The 21,993-nt window shown below is 30.7% G+C and overlaps 1 protein-coding gene across 1 annotated transcript in view; it reads right to left on the reverse strand.

Moving 5' to 3' along the window:
* LOC145296692 (vacuolar protein sorting-associated protein 28 homolog) overlaps positions 1-20,706 on the reverse strand; it is a 45,110-nt gene extending 24,404 nt beyond the window's left edge. Inside the window, exons 1-4 of the mRNA XM_080142660.1 lie at positions 20,107-20,706; positions 11,832-11,863; positions 4,713-4,750; positions 1,157-1,246 (exon numbers count right to left, since the gene is read on the reverse strand). Of these exons, the coding sequence (XP_079998786.1) occupies positions 1,157-1,246; positions 4,713-4,750; positions 11,832-11,863; positions 20,107-20,143 (197 nt within the window). The 5' untranslated portion in view covers positions 20,144-20,706. The remainder of the gene's footprint in view (positions 1-1,156; positions 1,247-4,712; positions 4,751-11,831; positions 11,864-20,106) is intronic.
* Between the last annotated feature and the right edge of the window lie 1,287 nt (positions 20,707-21,993).

Consider the following 21,993-nt stretch of genomic DNA (forward strand, 5'->3'; position numbering starts at 1 on the left):
CTGTTCATACCAACGAATTCGGCTGCCCCCCCCCCGTATACCTTTCGGAAAAGCAATAATTAGCAATAAGCTTTTTTTCTATATGGAAATACTACCTTCTCCCCAGGACCTATCCTCTGCCTACCTGGATTATAACCCTGGAGGACATTGTTACTCCTTCCGATAATGAACTGCCCAGGATGTATCAAATTCTCTCTTCCTATAATTATCTTCATATAATTATCAACAACCACTCAAAAAACTATTTTTAATATTTGTGCTGAAAAGCAAAATACGTGTCAATTCACAGCTGAACATTTTGCTAACCGCATTTCATTTCCTCTGATGATATGAGCTATTATTTAAAATCCATGGATTAAAGAAATCAACATAACCCCTTCTATATATTCCTTTTGTCAAACAATAAATTTTTGATTCGAATATATGTGTCTATATGTTGTTTTTTCAGAATTTAAAATTTAACCATCAAACATATATATATATATATATATATATATATATATATATATATAATTGAAAAAAAAAAAAAAAAAAAAATTCAATTAAAGGAACAGTCCAATTTTGACGAAAGTTAACACTTTGATAAAGCCTAATAGCACAAGTGCATTTTAGAAGTTTTATCACAAGCAGAAAGGCATGGTGTATAAAAACATTACGTTTTTTGAGGGGTGAATTTGTAATGAATGTTTCTGCTTTAAAGCACAATTAAACCATGATATTTGACTTTTGCATTTTAAAAGTTAATTAAAATATGATTTTATAAAATAGGTTTTCTACAGTGCAATATGGACTACAATGTATGGGTGACTAAGTCATTGCGGGGAAGCATGTGAAGCTTTCTTCTGGTGCACTGTGGTGGATCCCTGACTAGAGCAAACAAACAATAGATTTGATTGAAAAATGGGCGATTTCACCAATAAAAGTATTGGAAGTGTGATACACTTGTTGATCCTAATTCAATCTTGAGAACCGTCAGGTGTCCTTGCTAATATATATATATATATATATATATATATTTGGGAAGGAGTGGGATAGGTTTTGGTACTATAAGAGCATTGACATTTTTGAAAAAAAAAAAAAAAAAAAAAATCAAGACAACTGAAAATTCAAGTTTTGGTTTAGCTGTTTATTTGTTTTTGTTCTGTTAAATACTTACTCTTTGGGTTGCACAGCATCTTTGATGTAAGCTTTCTCTAAACTCTGCAAAGTGTTGATGACAGCATAAAGATCGGCCATATTGTCATACCTAAAGACAAAATAATCAAACATGTAGAAAAACAAGGCGATAACAGTAATAAAGTTGTATAGTTAGAAAGTTGAAAGAAAAAGAAAAATTTTTTATTATAGTTTTTATTTATCATTTTCCCCATATCATGCTGAGGTTGGACACTTCTCCCGTCTGTTGCCATTCCACTTGTGTCACCAAATAGGATCAGGTCCTCATCAGTTGGTCCCATCCATGCTTTAAGGGGGTTTACTTATTGCTGTGAGACATTAAGGGAATTAATAATGGGTAATGTAGTCATACTAGTTCAGACATTGTTGTGCGTTATATGATGGCAGGTGTTGGATGGCTCTATAGTAATTTACTTCCACGCTAAACTATACATATACAACAGTATACACATACACCAGTCCTGCTAGATCACCAAAGTTGAGTTACAGCGAGTCTAGCCAATATCTGATCGGTGATCATTTAGAAATATCAAGTGCTGTATGTGGGAAGAGGAGTCAGTTCAACCTGCCTAAGATGAGTTCCACTTTGGTAACCTATCTAGTTTGGTCTTTATCCCTCTTTCTCTCAAGTCCATCTTTATTACTTCCTTCCATGTTTTCCTTGATTTTCTGTTATTTTAATTGTTCTACATCTAAACCAGCAACTGTCATCCATCTTTCAAGGTGGCCAAACTAACAAAGTCTCCTGAATTGTTAAAAAAAAAAAAAAAAAAAAAAAAAAAAAAAAAAATTTGAGACTAATGAACAGACAATTACAAATGTCTGTATCTAGAAAAGGCAACTGAAGAAAAATGTAAAAGTAACAGGATTTGTAGAAATTCCACAGAATGAGAAATATATTTAAATCAACAAATATTTTGATAAAGCTGATATTTTTCTGAATAGTGCAAATAATTTGTATTTTGGACAAAAAAAACTAATAACATGCAAATATGAGCTTATTAATATTCTTATGGAAATAGTGTCCATTTTGTATTTTAAATATAGAACGGATTTAAATGAGAAATTAATAAGTACTAATGAATCTCGGAAAGTAATATTGTGCTACATAGTTCAATATAAATAAAATCATATAACACAATCTTTAATTTACTCCTTCAGTCCAGCACCTCTTCTTTTGGCTGACAATGTCCCCCCCCCCCGTTTATTTTGAATGTTCCCTTTAACTTAATGATTTGCTGACTTCTTTCTTTGAAGGATCACTGCACAGCAAAATTATGAATTCCTTTCTCCCATTACAACAGTGATCATATTATGATTGTTTAGTTTCATAAAAACTATGTGCTCTCTTGTCTAGAGTGTGTATGAAGTCTTACGACGAAAAGTATAAACACCTCTCAAAAACCAAAAACTGAAGACAATTTATTGTTAAAAATCAACAGATTTATTGAAATTGAAGGTAAAAACTGAAAACGGAAAAACAAATACAGAATTAGCGTGAAGCTTGGGTTGGAAAGAAATGCAGTAAATGCTTAAAAATACGGAAGAATAAGTCCAGAACAAAATAGCAACAAAATAGAAAAGTAAGAAAGGAAAATCCAAGTCCCAATGAGGAAATGGGAGAAAGGAAAAAAATTACAATGAAGGTCTGACATTGAGGAAAGAAATGTCGAAGCAGTAGCAGCTAAACCCTCGTGGCGGTCACTCCATAGAAAGGGAAAAAGAAAACCGGTGTCAGCAGTGAAGGGTCACAAGTTGTCCCCTCCAAAGAAAGGGAACAGTGAGGGGCAGTAAAAAGGACTGGGAGTCACGACAATGATATTTGAAAACGAGGCTACACCAATTCTTATCCAGGGTTGTCAAACTGACCTTTTTTGAAGCAGTTTGGCCTCTTTCAAAGTGTAACATATGAACCAATGAAAAAACAAGTAGAACATTATACGGAGAAATAAAAGGATTAGAAAATTACGTATTTCTTCCCACATCACTTGATAATCATCAGAAATTTTATTATGTCACCATCGTCGAGAAAATTAGAGTGCCTAAAATCACTACACTTCTATTATCATACTGCCACACCGGTTCCTGCAAGATCATCGAAGGTAAATGACATTAAACTTAGTCCTAAGATTGGTGACCATTTGGCGAGTATCAGGTGCAGTATGTAAAACCCAATCCTAGCGACCTTGCAAGCTGAAGATAAACTACAACAGTCCTGAGCCATTCGTCGCTATCTGTACTGATTAGACACTGGCTGGCAAAACGAATCAATTTTCAGTCACCATCTTCATGGAAATATAAGTAACAGGCTAAAATCTTTAAATGAATCTAGGGAAAAGAAAAGCAGCATTTATTAGTTGGGTAATTTATTTCTATTAATTTACAGCAATTTCAGCCTTTTAATGTTTAAAAGAAAAGGGTTATGTGTAGATAAAGCGGCCTAAAAAGAGGATGGGCGCCAAGTTCTTAGGACGCATTTAACAAGTCTTGTAAATGATGTTTATGACAATGATTTTATGCAGACTTAAGAAATAACAATATTCCAACTTGTCATGAAGCTGTTTTACAACTTCAAAAAGATTCAATGGATTGCCAAGGGTCAGCTAATGACCAATTCTTAGACACAAAATCTATAATAATAATAGATATAAGAAAGAGGCTTAATATTAACAGATCCATCAATAATAAAAAAAAAGTGGATTAACGGGGTTTGCCAAATATAAGCAAATCATATTCAAGCCTTGAGAGAGCAAGTAATTAAAAAAAATCTAAAATAATAGCAGTCCTTCTCTGCTTACCCCAGCATTGCTTTTAATAACCTCGATTGGCTTTTTCACTTAAAATTTTGTTTCACATATTTTCCAATCTGGCCCAGGCCACAATCTGTCTCCGACTGTAGTCAAAGTCCAACTGCACTCTCAACTCTGACCGTTGTAAAGTCTCAACTCATGACCATCATAAAAACTCACTGACTGTCGTTAAGTCCAGCTTTGTCATCCCTATTGCTGCTAGACTCAGTAACCCTCCCCCAAATACCTACAAATATATTGTTCGATCCTTAGTCCATTGTTCTCTACCTATCGGTCATTTGGTCACTCGTCATATACTGAATTTAAACTTTGCCCCTGACTTCTTTGTCAACTCACTATCCATTGTAAAAAAAAAAAAAAAAAAAAAAAAAAAACCCATTTCATTTGTCATTTACTACTCCCAGCACTCAATGACCTCAGCTGAACAGTGTTACAATACTAAAAATCAAAACAATCATTAATTTCAAGTAATTTTTCAAGTTAATATGCAACTTATAGTACATATACATAAGCAGTATAGAAAATAGATTATGTGTAATGTTGAATTAACTTGAAATAAGGTATTTTTGACTTTACCATTTAGAACAAGAAATGGGCCAACTTTAGCATTTATTCATCTTGAGGATTTACTGCCACAAAAAAATTTTTTTAATGTAAACAAAGTTTCAATTTATTATCTTTAACATTTTATCATTTAAATATGATATTTAAAAGAATTTTACTTACTTTTCTCTTTCTCGTGCTGTTCGAAACAGTTTGACTTCCTGGGAAAAAAAAAATCTGATTGAAATTTTATGAAATGTTAACTTAAGATTAAATAAAAAAAATAAATAAATAAACAAACTGTATTTATGGTAGCAATGCAGAAAAATGGTGAAAAAGAAGCTTAACAAAAATGAAAAATCAAGAACATTTGCAGTAAAAATAAAACTGTTTAAAGAGTCAAAAATGCAGATTTTAAAATAAATATTTACTTAAATCAGGAAAAAAAAAATACAATTTTTTATGCTGCATAGTGTCATTTAGCTGTAATCTTCTGTTCTTAAAGATTGAATTTTTTTTATGTGAGAGTCCAATGATTTTGTCCTAGGGTATACACATGTGGTTTAGTAGAAGTATTTACACCATTTGAATGCATTGAAATTTGAAAAATAAAATAACGGTTTAGAGACCAATCAGATAATTTTCAACAAGAACCGAAGACTATGCCTGAATGAGGATATGTTGCATAAAAAAAAAAAAAAAAACCCTGCATTTTGATTTATCTCGGTTATATTTTTTCAAATTTCAATGCTTCCAAACAGTGGATATACTTTTACTAATATTTGCAGTATATTAATACTGCAAATGGCATTATCTATTTTCTGATAGATTTTTATATACAATGACAGTAAATAGAAGACTTACTATTGATATTAATAAAATCAAGATGCTGGAAAATCTTGATATTTCAAAAGAAAAATTTCCCTTCCTCAATATATATTAAGTTGGTGCAAAAATGTCGTTTTTTGATGTTCAACTATATATATATATATATATATATATATGACATTATTTTTGCACCAACCTAATATATATCATACAAAAAATGCTGAGGATGCGGAGTCTCCCTCCACGAGTGAAAAATTTACTTTCATGACTAATGTTTGTGCAAATTTAAAAAAAAAAAAAAAAAAAAAAAAAATCCAAGGCGTGGTTCTTGAAAAAAAAAATATAAACAAATGAACAGCAGAGAATTACTAGGTCCAACCTCTCCTTTGGTGGGGGTGGGTGGGGGTCAACAATCCCTTCTTTGTCAGTGAGAGAAAAAAGGAAACAATAGCTCAATCCGTCTCAAAGAAATATCAAATATGCACTTTTGTTTTTGAAAACTAACTGTTCAACCTATGATATTTTTATCTAAATTTGTTTACGATCTATAGATTTTAGTTATAGCATAATCATGTTAGATCAAAGTTAAGCAACACTGAGCCTGGTCAATACCAGATAAGTGACAATTTGGGAATATCAGGTACTGTATGGAGGAGGACATCAGCACCTCCCTGCAACAACGGTAAACCCTAACTCCATCTCCCTTGACTGGGATGTGCTTGTGAATTTGGTATTCCTATGGATTCAGGGGAAGCCGGTTCAACCCGCCTAGGGTTCATGTCGTTGGCATGGCATATTTTAGTTATACTGATAGGTTAAATATCAATAAATATTTAAACTTAGTACGAGCAACAGAATATTAAGTTTTAAAATACAAATTTTTTTATTTTAAGAACCGTTTTCAGAATCAGAAATGAAGCTAAATTTTTCCAATTCTGATACTCCAAAGAGTTGATATTTCAGATTCTGATTAATTGATTCAACACTAGAACAAATTATGCAAACTCATTTCAAAATGAATTAATGCAAAATCACATCAGCTTTCAATCAACACAATATCTAAGGTTTATATTTCATAACATGATACACCCAGAAATTGCATCAAAATATTCTTACTCCTGTTGTTCGATACATAAAAATGTTCGTATCATTTGGATTCTTTGGACTACTGTTCTCATTTTGAGCATTATCTGCAAAACGTTTTAGTCGATTTAACCTCTGATCTTCAGGCATACCTTGTCTAACTCAGGAATTGGGTTCTTGTGCAGTGGATAAAGTACTTTTGTGGAATTCAGTTGTAAAAGTTACATTCCTGGTTCAATCCTCAATGTGGGTGATGCAAAAAAGTATAACTGCAAATTACCTCTAATTTCTACTCACTCGCGGATGACAGAACAGGAGCATGTTATTCCCATGGATTAAATAAAGGATTCCATTTGAAATTCCGTGCAAATTATCAAGTTTGGCAAAAGGATTCATCCCACCCACCCTAAGTTTGACAAGCTACGCCTGAAGAAGGTCAGGTTAGATTGACCAAAACGCTGTGCAAATAACACTTAAGACGAGAACACTAGTCCAAATAATCAATCTCCATCCATCTAAAAAAAAAAAAAGAAAAAAAAAGATAAGTGGTCATACAGTATGTTCTTCTGAATGGACAAGCAAAAATTAAATCTTTGTACTTCTGAACTATGCTGGCAAGTGTTGGGTAGATTTTAGAAATAGACTTCCAAACTAACCTATTTCTGTCCAGGTCTTTATCCCTGAAGACTATTTTTATTACTCCCCCTCGCCATGTTTTCCTAGCCATTCTTCTTGTGAACTGACCCCGTTACCTCAACCATTTTAAGTCTATTAACCCAAGAACTCTCATCCATTCTTCCAATGTGGTAGTATCCTCAAAGTCTCCTGTTCTGCACACATTGTCCTATATTTTCCAGATTTAATCTTCTGAACTAAGCCTTTCTTTTAAGACTCGCATTACACTAGTAATACACACGGACGAAAAAACGCTTTGGATAATCACAAATTTCAAGGTAGTTCTACTAAAATAGCCATGTTTTTTTAAACCAAAAGCACTTCAAGTCTTCAAATTACTACTGTTTTGTTCGGAAATGAATATACTTTCAAATGAATTAATAAATATGGATGTACATTATATATTTTAAGAGTTTTAAGCAAACAAAGTGATAAAAATGTGAACGTTATAAAATGACGTTTTTGGTAAGGTTTTGTAATGACCCTCCCCGATTTCTAAAAGCCCATACCATGATTGTATGAAGAATTTCATGAAATTTGGGAAACAATCAGAAGAGGTGTTAATCTTAATACAGTCAAGTGTCCGAAATATTTTTGATCTTTTTTTTTTTTGTGTGTTAAAAATAAAACTTTAATATGACGAGTATCAAACATTTTGAAAAAAAAAAATTTCTTCGGACACCCACTAGTAAGTAAATCAATCTTTTTACTATCTTTATCAATTAAAAGTATTATTGTATGTTTGATAATAATTTAAAAGGACCTATCCCCCCCCCAAAAAAAAAGTTTCTAATTCTCGGATTTGGACAAATGAAGTTAATATTAGCAGCAGCTGTAGTATTAGGAATAGCACAGTGTAAACAACATGCGTTCTTTAATTTTTATTCAAGAACGAATTAAGAAAAACATAATGAATATAAATGTAGTAACTTATATTGCTTTTGTTTATATTTGTTTTTTTGTACAACTTTATCGAATCTATGTGTATAGTAATACAAACCCTCAAAATCTATATCAATATTCTTGAAATTTTAAAAGCAGTTAGAAAACACATCAAACTACAATTATGAAGCGTTTTATTTCGTTATTTTTTTTTTCTACTTATTAAGCGAATGGTATTTTTACGACCTGCTCCAACATAGTATAAATGACCTATGGAATAAACACCTTCAATCTCAAAAACAAAAATTAAATTTATGGAATTTTCTTCGAAATTTCGTAATTAAAACTAAACATAACATTTGCTGACTTATTTACTTGTCGAATACACACACTATATATATATATATATATATACATACATAGACACAGACTTTCTGTAAGATTTATTTGAAATTGAAACGGCATTTTTCAGTTGAGACAACAAAACAAAAATGAAGTAACGGTTCATATTACAATCCATAAACGTACAAAAAAGTTGTCAAAAACAAATTTTATCAAAGGCAAGATAAGTTACTTTTCTACCTAACCGGATACTTTTTATTTTTTTAATGTAAAATGTTTATTCGGTTCGAAAAACAAGTAGTGCTGAGCGAGCGCTACCGAAGAACAAAAAAAGTGGCCGTAATGTCTCTTTACATTTTTAAAGTCTCAAAGATTTCAAAATAAGAAATGAAACAAAATGGTAAATGAAACCCACCTAATAAATGTTACCATGACATTTATTGGGTGGATTTCATTCACCATTTTACTTTACTTCTTATTTTGAAGTGATTATCAAGACTTGAAAAATGTAAATAGAAATTGCGGCCATATTTTCTTTTCGGGTAGCACTGAATATTACCTACTTTTCAAACAAAACATTTTTCATTAAATAAAACAGTAAAAACTTATTCAGTTATGTAGAAAAGTAACTTATCTTGCTTAATGCTTTGCATAAAATTTGTTTTATATATACACACACACTTCTTTTGTTGGGGGGGGGGGGACATAAGTTTACATATTTAATATGATATTCCAAATTTAATCCATAACATTTTCAAAAGCCAATAATTATGAACCGCTAACAGTAAATAGGAGTGATGAATGCTCTCTTTGAAAAAAAGCTCTCTTAACCTCACCTCTAACCCCAGTTATGAGTGGCAAGTCTCCTCCTAAAACACTCTTTAACCCTAACAATAACAGTAAGTTCGAGTGGCAAGCCTCCCAACAAAATACCTCTGTAAGCCACATACAAGTATCTAAAAAAAAAAAAAAAAAAAAAAAAAAAAACAATAAATAGATCCTTCCTTAAAAGAAAAATGCACATGATTTTTCTCCCATAAAAATTAACTGTCCTAAAATGCTAGAATGGCCTGGAAATTATGAATTATTTTACATTAAATTTTTGTGAAACTAACTGCCCCCCTCTAATATTGTTTTTTTTGTTTCTGTCAAATCTTCAGTATGTTCACAATTTTCCTTAGCCCTACAATTAATTCAAAGTCCGAATGGCAACCCTCATATTCTCATTGCATAGAACCCCCTCTTAAAAAAAAAAAAAAAAAAAAAAAAAAGTTAACTGCCCTAAAACGCTAGCGCGAACTGTATGGAGAATTATCTTACATTAAATTCGAAAATAATTTGTTTATCTTTCATTAAAGTTTTTCATGGCATTTCATACATAATTGCCTAAAAAGGTAGAATCACATTTTGGAGGGGTGGTCAGAAGGAGTTGGGTGGGGTTAAACAGAAGGTGTTAATCTACAATAATACCAAAGAAATATTGCAATATATTCATTTTTAAATGGTCCTGTGTTTAAATTTAAGTTTTTTGTACATAAAGCACATTACAACTCAACTATGAGTTCTTCAACTTCTTTTCTGTTTATGGATACATGGCATTTTTAATAAAAATAAAACAAAAAGCATACAGGATTTATCTCCCATAAAAAACCCCAGTTAACTGCCCTAAAACGCTAGAATGACCTGTAATGGGGAATTATTTTACATTAAATTCTAAAATAATTTGTTTATCTTTCATTAAAGTTTTTCATGGCATTTCATACATAATTGCCTAAAATGGTAGAATCACATTTTGGAGAGGTGGTCAGAAGGGGTTGGGTGGGGAAATACACTTATATTGTAAATTTCATTGCTTAGTCTTGTGTTTTAACAAAGATATGACATTTTTACTGAAAAAGTAGTGTAAAAAAATGTGACGAAACGCATATGGTCTTAAAGAGGGGAAAATATCCAAACGTGTGAGGCACAAAAATAGTCATAACTCCCTTAATTTTAATCAGATTTGCAAAATTAAAAAAAGATTCTTTCTTAGCTCATCAAGCTCTTTCTATGTATACCAATATTGAAATATTTTAAGCTATTTCAATTTTTTCATATGTATTTCACATCCACCATATTATTTATTCATGTATATTACACATCCATCATATTTTTCTCCATGCAACATGTTCTCAACCCTCACTGGCCAGGTTTCACTTCCATACATCAGCTCTTCACTTTCTTAAAATCCCTTAATCTTGAATTTTAGGCATTTTTTGAGTGAAAATCATGCAATGGATTTTGATAAAAAATTGGTTTGTTTTAGGACATCAACCATCTAAGTGTTAATTCTTTAGGTAATATTCTTAGAACATATTGTTCCAAAAAGTTTCAGACAGTACCATCATTACTCAAGAACAGGAAAATGGAGCACTACAAGGAAGCACTCTACCAATGACACTATTCAGAAAAAGCAGTACTCTTTGTAAACAGTACTTTTCAAGAGGTAGAATACAGACTATATTGTTGTTAGGAAAATTCTGAGCAAGTAAATTAAACTGCAGCAAGATGCAGAAATGCTTAGCCAATGAAATCGCAGCAGCTGAGAATGGTATCTTTTGTTTATTAAATTGTTTGGTGAAAGTACAGAATAGTTAAAAAGCCACTCCTCTCTCCATGCTAAGTATGGCTTTCTTAATAAAGTTATTTCAGCAGGATTCATAAACTGCACAAATACCTTTTTTTTTTTTTTTTTTTTTTTTAACTTCAAAATTACCATACAATGACCATTTTTGATTATAATTATACATTTTTTGCTTAAATTTTAAACAGTGACCATAGTTTTCAGTAAAAAAAAAAAAAAAAATAAATTTTGATTAATATACCAATGAGATAACAGACCATATTCAGCATAAATATTCTTTTCAAAAATGTATTCCTTGGCATTGGCAATTTTTGTTGAACACGATTAACCAATCAGCTAATATCAATTTGTGAAGAAAAGAAATAAAGTTTTGATTTAAAAAATAAAGAAAAAAAATTTAAGACAGGATAGACAATAATGAAGATGTAAGGGAAAAGAATGGAGAAAATATGATCGGGCATTTATTTCTGGTTAGAGGCTCAAAGGTTTATTACTAATTTAACCCCACATTATAATTTAAGGAGAATAGAAAGTGGATCTTGGGGTTTACTTTTGGTAGACGCATAACTCGCTTTGCTTATTTTGTTCGTTAGTCTGCATATTCCATGAGCAATGTTTCTGACAAATAGGGAAGAATTGCTGTTTTTGAGTCAGAATCTATTCCATCTAACACTTAGCATTGACAAGGTTTTTGACCTTGAAGTAATATATTCTTAACTCTTTATAGCAAGTGGCTCCAGGTCTTGTCTGAAGCAATTTATATATATATATATATATATAAAAAAAAATAAAAAATAAAAATTTAAAAAAATTGATTTTACATATAAGATATGTAAAAGTTAAAAAATTAGACAAATACTTTAACATACCTCATAAAGTTCAGGGTTGTTGCAGGACATGCCTGAAAGGAAATAGAAAGCAGTTTCAGAACTTTAAAACTATGCAGGTCGATAAAGTAAACGTTCTTGCATTTGTTAACATTTGTTGTATATTTTGTTTTTTCTCTGTAAACTATGCCAGTTTATTGATTTATTGCCTGTAACTATGGCCTTCATTACAAAGGCCACGCTGTAACACCATAATGTTGCCCGAAAGTTTTTACTTTAATTTTTGTTCATTGTTTTTTTTTCCTCCAATTTTGAAAATTGGATTTTTACAGAGGCAGCCAACACAACCCGTTACATTTGATAGAATTCATATGAAGGTGATGAGAAATAGGTCAGTTTATAGTCAAGATTGTCTGCTCTATTTGACTTCCGGTTTCTGCTGACTGTTTGACTAGATAATTAGACACGCTTAAGATTCAAGAAAGTTATTCGTGATACAAGAGAAAGGTGGGTAGAACTTTCACGTTATCTGAGAAGAGCATTATTAATCAGAAAGAACCATATCTTGGTCAGCGTCGTCCCGTCTGCAGAGCAGAAACCGGAAGTAAAAAAAAAAAAAAAAAAAAAAAAAAAAAAAAATCTTGACTTTAACCTAATATTTACATTCTGGAAAATCATCCAGTCTATATTGTTTGCATTTCATCATTGTTCCTTAAAAAAAAAAAAAAAAATTTAATAAATGTTTTCAAAGGCAAGATAAATAATCTGGAAAAGGTTTGTGGTTTTACTCACTTTAAAACATTTAATCAGTTCGAAAATCATCTCTCACACTGTTTAACTCCAAGACAGTGGCAAAATAAGACAAAATATAACAAAGCCTACCTTCAAATTTCAATACAAAATTTAAAAAAGGAAATCCGATATCAACCTCGAAAGTCGAAAGGTAATAGCCTTTATGTCTTCAAAGATTTGTGAATGCAGCCGTTAGAAAGTGGTTGGTATGATTTCTTCTGATGAAAGGATTCAATTCTCGTCTCTAGTCGACCTTACAAGAGTTTATAATTAATGTTCATTAGAAGGAAAGTCCTTAATAACAGGTCGACAATTCAGACCTCTGGAAGACCCATATAATAATAACTGAGCCTAATTATTTAGGCTTAAAATCGAAGTCTCAAGGAGATGAAGTGTTAGAAATTTGACAATTACATCATGCCTCCCATTGTATTTGTTTTTGGACCAATCAAATCGATCGATCATATTTACTGCATAGAGTTTCGCTCTTGCAGGTTTTTTTATTTGCAGGTTTCTTTCCAGTTTCAATAAAAGGTAGCCGAAATGTACGAATAGGCCAGAATTCAACTCCAGTTTCATTTTTGGAACCCATACAAGAAGGACGTTGAAACTCATCCACCCCCACTTGGAGCATAATGGAGCCTCCAACTATCATCATCTTTTGAGATATTTTATTTCAAGCCTAAATTAGACATATTATTTAAGTCTGTTAGTGACTTCCAATTTGGTCTGCATTGCCGAACTGACATGATTTAAAATGGACTTTTGCACTATCCTATCTGTGAGGACTGGCTCTTTTTACATCAGAACGCATCATATCGACTTCTTCAACAGCTGCCAACTCATCTTTGAAGACAGATGGACCAGCAACTAGTTCTTGTTGAAGAAGCAAAGACTATTACCTTTCGAGGTTGTTAACAGCTCTGTTTACAGAGTCAGAAAGTGGGAATTCCTTTTTTGCAAGCGAGGATCAAATAAAATTTGTATTGAATTTAAAGGTAGGCCTTTGTTGTGGTTGTCTTATTTTTGCCACTGTCTGGAGCAAAAAGGCAGTTAGATAAATATCTAATGGGTTAGATGTGCACAAATGCCTCTATGCTGAGAGTGAATTTCATAAGTGTTCTCAACTGCTGCTGAAACCTGGTTCCAACAGCAGTTGAGAACATTTATGAGCAGAACTGAAAAAGAACACTTGCAAAAATCCTGCCAAGGCAAATACAATCGACCAATTTGATTGATCTAAAACAAAGACAATAGGAGGCATGATGCAATTGTCAAATTTCTGACAACAAAAAGGTGGAGAGTTGACTATTAAATACATGACGTTTGGGAAAATGAGTTAAAACTAAATTATACACAATACTTTTAGAACCCCACCCAATATATGTAAACATGACATACCGTTAGAAACCAACAGAATGTAGGTCATGTTTACATATATTGGGTGGGTTTCTGAAAGTATTTTGTAAAATTTTTTTTAGTTTTAACTCATTTTTTCCAAACTTCACTTCAGCTCGCTGCCAGTTGTCTTTCACATATCGATAAACACTTATTTTCAAACCAATTAAACATTTTAAAAAGGAGTAAAACCACTAAATACTTCTCCAGTTAGGGAGAAGAGTAACTTATCTTGCCCTTGATAACATTTATTTTCGGTGCTAATGCGCTTATTGATCCATGCTATTATTTAAATAGTATGTTTGAGTTTAATTAAAGTTTTATATCTGTTTTTATTAAATTGTAAGATTAAAGTAAAGAATAGGTACAAAACGCTCTCCTCCCATGTTAAGAATGGCTTTCTAAATAACATTGGATCAATAAGTGCACTAGTATTTTTCTTTCTAATTTTTTTTTTTTTTTTACTATTTTTTCATACGTCTGTGGATACAAACCCCAATTCACCCCTTTTCTAAATTTTTTTTTTTTTTTTTTTAAACTGTTAACAGAATATCAATCACCAATTTCTTTACAAAGAAATAAAAAGCATTTTGATGGGTTTTAATTCCATAATTGGTACAACTTGCAGAGAATGTTCTGTTTTACGGTTGTTTAAAAAAAAAAAAAAAAAAAAAAAAAAAAAAAAAAAAAAAAAAAAAATCGAACGGAAATTTAAATTTCGTTCCGTTTTACGTCCAACTCACCATTCACATCAGACATGTCAACTTTTCTAGATTTGAGTATGCTGACAAGGTAGGTGTCTATTCGGAAAGCTGTTCTTTATATGGGGAGGTTTGAAGTGTTTATTCGTTGTAAGCATGCCTAAAAACCAGTAAATGTCGATATCAGAATACCTTGGCAAAATCGAAAAAAAAAAGTCTGCATCCAAACATAAACATCGAATCGGAAACTTTATTTTCATTATTACTAAGGAAAAAAAAAAAAAAAAAAAAGAAAAAAAGTGTATTTTCCCTGTTAGTTGAGTAAGAACAAACTACCATTTTGTTATCTTTGTTACTAAAATGGAATAAAATTATTAATTCTTTTATTTTTTCCATGCGTACTTCAATAAAATTCACTGAAAATGAAAGAAATAAAAACTCCAATTTCTTTTTGGTCAAATAACATGATAAGTAATAAACAAGAATTATGTGATCTTGGCCCTAAGGCCAAGGAATCAAAAGCTATCAAAACTTTCAATTAAATGAGAATTTGCTAAGAATTTTAAAGCCATGACTTTTTATTCGACAGTTTAAAGGCTTTTGAAGAGTTACGAAGTAACTATTAACAAACGATTAAAATTGCATTGTTAACAAAAAAATAAACGAAATAGGTACTTGTACAGTTTAGTCAAGACATTAAAAAAATGAAAATATCGAAAAAAAAAAAAAAAAAAAGTTATATTGTATGTATTCATTATGGAATGAAGTTCTACGAAAAAAAAAAAAAAAATTAACTTAATTTCATCAAGTAGTTTGACAGCGAAAAAAAAATTTTGTTATGATACCGAGCAAAAGGCTCGATTTTTAGGAAGAAAAGCTAGAATTAAAGATGGGGAAGGAGTATCAGCGCTTTACATGGAGTTATCTCCCCGTGGCGTGTTCAGCAAATTTCACAATGGACGACTTCAACGCACTCTCATAAGAACGTGTTTTTCCGCTGTAAAAAAATCAAATTAAATGAAATTTTTTTTTTTTTTTCGGAGATCTTCAGTCCAAAACAGATACGTACAATATAACCTTTTTGATATTTTCATTGTTTAATGTCTTGACTAAACTGTACAAAGCGTTTTTTTTATTTGGCCAGAGTATTCCGATATAAACATTTACCCAAAAAGCTATATAATAATAAAAATCGACATTTCCAATTTGTACAGGGAGTTGGACTTACGTAATAAAAACTTTATATTTTTTGGGCCGCAAGTTAAAAAGATTAGAACGGAACAAAAATTAAATTTTCCGGCACTTCTGCAGGTCAATGACATGAGGCAAATGTGTGCATTTTAGTTTCAAGAGCGGGTGGTAGAGGGCATTTTTCAGCCTAGAATAGGGTCGATAACTCATACTTTTATTTTGATATGTTTATACAATCTTACTGTGAAAATAATCTTTCTGTACAAAAAAAATGTATTCTTAAACCTCTACAAATGTTTCAGGTTTTTAAAATTATATTTTGCAACATTGACAAACTTAAAATTATATTTGATACATTTTTATACTGTAAAAAAGATTCTAAAACCAATCTATAAATGTTTCATGTTTTTACATATTTTTTTTTTATTTTCAGTGCAGGCAGCACTGCAGCAGTGTCAGAAATGGTTATTAAAAATTTGTGGTAAACACTGGAATATTTAGACTTACTGTCTTTCGAAGCTTATAACTTCTTGAAAAATGTAATTCAACCCCTAATTTTTTTTTTTAATTAAAAGGAGCAAAGACCAAATTTAAAAAACAATACCAGGTTTAATAGCAAATTATGCAATATTTGTTCTTTTTAAATCGGTTTTCTTTAAAAGATTTAAAGAAAATCAACCAAATTTTACTTCAAATATAAAAAAAAAAAAAATTAAATTCCAAAAATCACTTACCAATAAAAAATACTATTCAATGAGTACTTCCATTGTTCATTTTATTCATATTTATACTTATATTCCATGTCCTTTTTAAATAAAATACTTTTTTAAACAAGGATTACAAAAAAATACGAACTCAGATTCTTTTCACTGTTCAAATAAAGGGAGACAAATCTGATTTTTTTTTCGCGTTTATCTTCTGGTGGCTCCGAAGGGCAATAATTAATGCCTCTTTCTAATGCGTGCTGTTAACCAAAATTAGTATTTTTTGCCCCCCATGGTGAAAATGCACACATTATTCACTTATAAGTTTTTACCGTTAAACAAAAAACCCAGTCGACCGATTTTTTTTATTTTTTATTATTATTCCCTTAACGAAATACGAGCTTTTGATTCATATATTTTATTTCTACTTTATCGAGTGATTTTTTTTTTATGTAAAAAAAAAAAAAAAAAAAATTGAATGACATAGAAAAAAAAAATTGTCGTTAGCGTCCGATATTTACTTAATATAAGCATAACAGGAGCTTTCATTAAAAAAAAAAAAACTTGTTTTAAATTAGAATATTTTATTTATTTGATCTTTTATCTTCAATTTGTGATATATAAAATTTTGGTAAATTAATTATTTAAATTTTAATAGACATATCAAAATGGGGGGGGATTTAAAAAAAACAACAAAAAACTTTGTCTAAAATATTATATTCAGTTTATTAGAAAGAACATAAAATTTCACATTGACCCTGAAAATATCGTAAAAATTGAACCAATAGAAAAATTTGATAGATTTTTAAAGTTTAAAAATTGAAAAAAATTCACTCGATTTCATACGTAAGAAAAAAAAAAAAAAAAAAAAAAAAAAATGGCTTGTTGAACGCGCACCGCCACTTTGTAAACACTTTAAAAAAATAATGTTTCTATTATTTTTTTAAACAACTTTAATAGTTTATTTTGGAAGTATATTCCATACAGAAAATAAACAACCAACTTTAAAAAGAGAAATTACGTGTTTTTTTGTTTAATTATTTTATTCGCAGTTGTGTTAGGAGTGTCAAAAATCCCCCCAAAATTCTGGATACATCTAATAAATAAATCACTCGCGAAAAGAAATGCTATTAAAACTTTAAAATCATATTTTGATACATTCTTTTTACAATAAATGTTTTGATTTTCATATATTTTCTTGTTCTTTATTTCGTTATTATATATTTTTGCGTTCTCGGAGACACTTGTTTATAATTGAGGTTCACAGAACCGCCGGTAGAGGGCATTCAAAGAACAGGGGCCGATAACTCATCTCGGACGCCTCAGGCCATTGACAATGCAGAAGTGCCAGTTTCCCTTCCATTTGCATAACAACTGTAAAACAGTTCTCCACGAGTTTTGCCCCTATACAAATATATTAATCATTATCTTAAACTTTTCAGCTTTTAGATAACTTGGTTATTACGGTATTGTTTGGTCAATAAAATTGTACTTTATGCACTTTCATTACCGCGCTATTTTTTTTTTTTTAATAGTATTTTCAAGTTAAATTAGTTTTACGATATCTTTGGTTTGTATTACTGTACACAGATTCGAAAAAGTTGTCAAAAACAAATATATATTATCAAAGGCAAGATAAATTACTTTTCTACCTAACTGGATAATTTTCTAGTGTCTTTTTAATGTAACATGTTTATTCAGCTCGAAAAAAAACAGTGTTTAACGATGTATTAGAAAATTTAAAATGGCGCTTCGCCTGACTCTTTGACATAAGTTTGAGAAAAGGGGTTATGGGTTTGTATTACTGTACACAGATTCGAAAAAGTTGTCAAAAAACAAATATATAACAAATAAACGTTATCAAAGGCAAGATAAATTACTTTTCTACCTAACTGGATATGTTTTCAGTGTTTTTATTTAATGTAACATGTTTATTGAGCTCGAAAAACTGTTTACCGATGTAATACATCGGTAAACATCGGCGATGTATTGGAAAATTCAAAATGGCGCCCGGACTCTCTTTAAGACTAAGTTTGGGAAAAGGTGCTATAAATATAAAACTAGACAAAATACTGTTAGAAACTCGCTCAATATATATTACCGTGACATAGGTTGATATATATTCGGTGGTTTTCTAATAGTATTTTGTCTAGTTTATTATTTATAACACCTTTTCCCGAACTTACCGTGTTAAAGAGTCGGGCGCCATTTTGAATATTCCAATACATCGGTAAACAATGTTTTTCGAGCTGAATAAACATTTTATATTGAATAAAAACACGAAAAATATATCCAGTTTGATAGAAAAGTAACTTATCTTGCTTTTGATAACATTTATTTGTTATATATTTGTTTTTTGACAACTTTTTCGAATCTATGTGTACAGTAATACAAACCTGGAGTTATAAATAAAAAACTAGACAAAATACTGTTAGAAACTCGCTCAATATATGTTACCGTAACATGGGATGACATATTCGGTGGGTTTTTAACAGTATTTTGCATATTTTTAACTCCTTTTCCCAAACTTACCGTGTCAAAGAGAGAGTCGCGCGCCATTTTAAATTTTCCAATACATCGGTAAACAGTAACACTGTTTTCCGAGCTGAATAAACATGTTACATTAAAAGCATATCCAGTGGGGTAGAAAAGTAGGTATTATTATACAAACACCGTGACAGGGTTAGGGTTAGGATTAGGGTTAGGGTTAGGGTTAATTCGCTGTCACGGTGTTTGTATAGTTTTACCGAAAAGTAACTTATCTTGCCTTTGATAACATTTGTTATATATTTGTTTGACAACTTTTTCGAATCTATGTGTACAGTAATACAAACCCCAAATTTCTATAAAACTAGAATTGGAATAATATTTCAATGGCAGCAACCATCTTAAAGCAGAAAAGTTCAAGATAGCTTTAATATACAAGATTCACAAATAGATATAAAGGAGTGCACTCATTGATCCGTGCTGAAATAACGTTATTATTTAAAAAGCCATTCTTAACATGGGAGGGAAGGGTGTTTTGTACCTATTCTGTACCTTATAATTGAATAATTAAAAAAAAACACACACACACACACACACACATCATAAAACTTTAAATCATATTTCAACGTTTAATTAAAAAAAATAGCGCGGATCGGATCACTCTCTGCATTAGCACCATTTTTTTTTTTTTTTTAATCCTATAAATTTTGGTTTTAGACCGAACTAAAGTCAATTTGGTTCGGTTCAAATTCTGTAGAAGCACTAACAATTTTAAACAATGATAAGTAAAATATATTAAAAAAAAAAAAGGTCAGACGTGATTGGAATCTTTTTTTTTTTTTTCTTAATTCTACTTTTTGTTTTATTTTTGTAAAATAACTAAAAGAAATTGCCATTGTTAATATTTTTGAAATAAAAGAAAAAAAGTGTGGATTTTAAAAGGAAAATTTAAAGAAATGTTCTGTTGGAATTTTCATAGAGTATTTTTAGTGTTTAACAACATTCAAAAACAAAACGAAGGAAGAAAAAAACGTATTTTTTTACCTGAACTATGAGAATTCTGTGGTATTTGGGCGAACATGTCGCCCCTCCAAACGTTTTTAAAATTCGGAAGACACAGCTGACAAAAATTAAACAGAAAGTATTGTTTTTCTTTTTTCTCTCTGACGTTTCAGAGAAAGATGTCGTAAGAATAGAGTGTTAATCACCGTAAATACTTACTTAACGCAACTATGGAAGCCTAGAATTGACATAATGATATTTTCAATATTTGTCATTTACAAATAATAATCTATTAGTAGTTGTCTGTGTATTTGTATATCCAGTTAAAAGTTTTAAAAAACCTACAAAACAAAGACTCACAAAGTTGGTGTATTTTTCACCAACGTTGTTCTGGATGAATAATATTTAAAACGTAGAAAAATTATTAATTCTCTGGGGGTCAATTGAGCCAGGTTTCGTCAGGGACGGTGGCGGTTTTTCAGTATTATTATGGACTTAATCCGGAAAGAAAACGCCGATTCATTCCTAAGAGGGTCTATTATATAAAGGAGATTGTCTGTGTATATGCTTAGTTCGAATAGAATGTGCTAGGTAAAGGAGGACAAAGAGGGGTTTGAAGGAAAGGAAAGGTAAGATGGGGAAGGAGGAAAGAGAGATGAATAGAGAGAGGTAGGGAGATAAAAGTATTAATAGAAATATGGGTTCAACTACACTATAATAGCGAAATTCGGAAAACGAAAACATAGATTAAAAAAAAATAATAATATCCACATACTTTTTGTATAAATTTCAACTAAAAGCAATCATGTCTAGTTAATTGTTAGAAGTACTTAAATATTACCGCATTATTAAAAAAAAAAACAAAAAAAAACACGAGTTTTCTATCTTTATCCCTCTCCAAAAAAAAAAAAAAAAAAAAAAAACTGTGCCATATTTCTTTGGGAAGACATAACATAATTACAAGGGAAGTAACTCAGTTATAAAAAAAAAGGCACAACGCATAATTCGTTAAAAAAAAAATGTCTATAGTTATACGGTATTTCCCTCCCGGTGTCTGTTTAGCCAAACATTTTATTTTCATTAATTTTCATCAAAAAATATTTTCTATAATTTTTTTTTTTTCTATCTTATCGTGTTCCATAATTTTTGGATATATTCATTGCTGTAGAGATCATTGGTTTGCCTTGGAATTCAATACTAAAATTTTTTAATTTCGCTGGTATAGGCTCTAAAAAACGTATGCTCCCATGCCATTGGGGCCGGGGAAGCATGGAGGGGGGCTCAATGACACATGTACCAGCTTGGATCTAGCAAGAGTGAAACGAACTATTACTCGCATCTACACAACATGCACTAACAAGAAAAGGTAAACCAACGCACACACATACACAATATCACGCTGCCAAATATCCACATATTACTTATGCATGTATGTTCACACTAGGAGCATTTTGACTTATGGCTACTATTCACTCAACTTTCTTTATCCAAACACAAATTCGCATAAATGAACATTTTCATGATTTAAAATAATTTTTTTATATCCTTATCTCTTGTATAAAACTGTTTTGTTGCAAAAATTTCGTTTTTCACAATTTTCATTTACAAAACTTCTTTTTTATTTAGATAACCCTTGCGACATGGCGACCCTTCTATTCTCTACACGTTTCATTTATTTAAATGATTGTATGCATGCCCATATTTATCCTTCGCTAAAAATAACTTTTATCCAACAATTTATATTAAATGTCCGTGTTTTTTTTTTTTTTTTTTTTTTTTTGCAATACGAAAAACGTTACCAAAGTCAGGATAAATATGAAATAGACCGTAATAATTTATTACAACAATGTTCCAAACGACAAAAACGCTGGAAAACCTTAAAAGTCAGAAAAAATGATTTCTTTTACTTTAGCTTGAATTTATTTGAAC

Source organism: Euprymna scolopes, chromosome 17 (assembly GCF_053919585.1).
Source record: "Euprymna scolopes isolate OS-2025 chromosome 17, ASM5391958v1, whole genome shotgun sequence".
Classification (NCBI taxonomy): Eukaryota; Metazoa; Mollusca; class Cephalopoda; order Sepiida; family Sepiolidae; genus Euprymna; species Euprymna scolopes.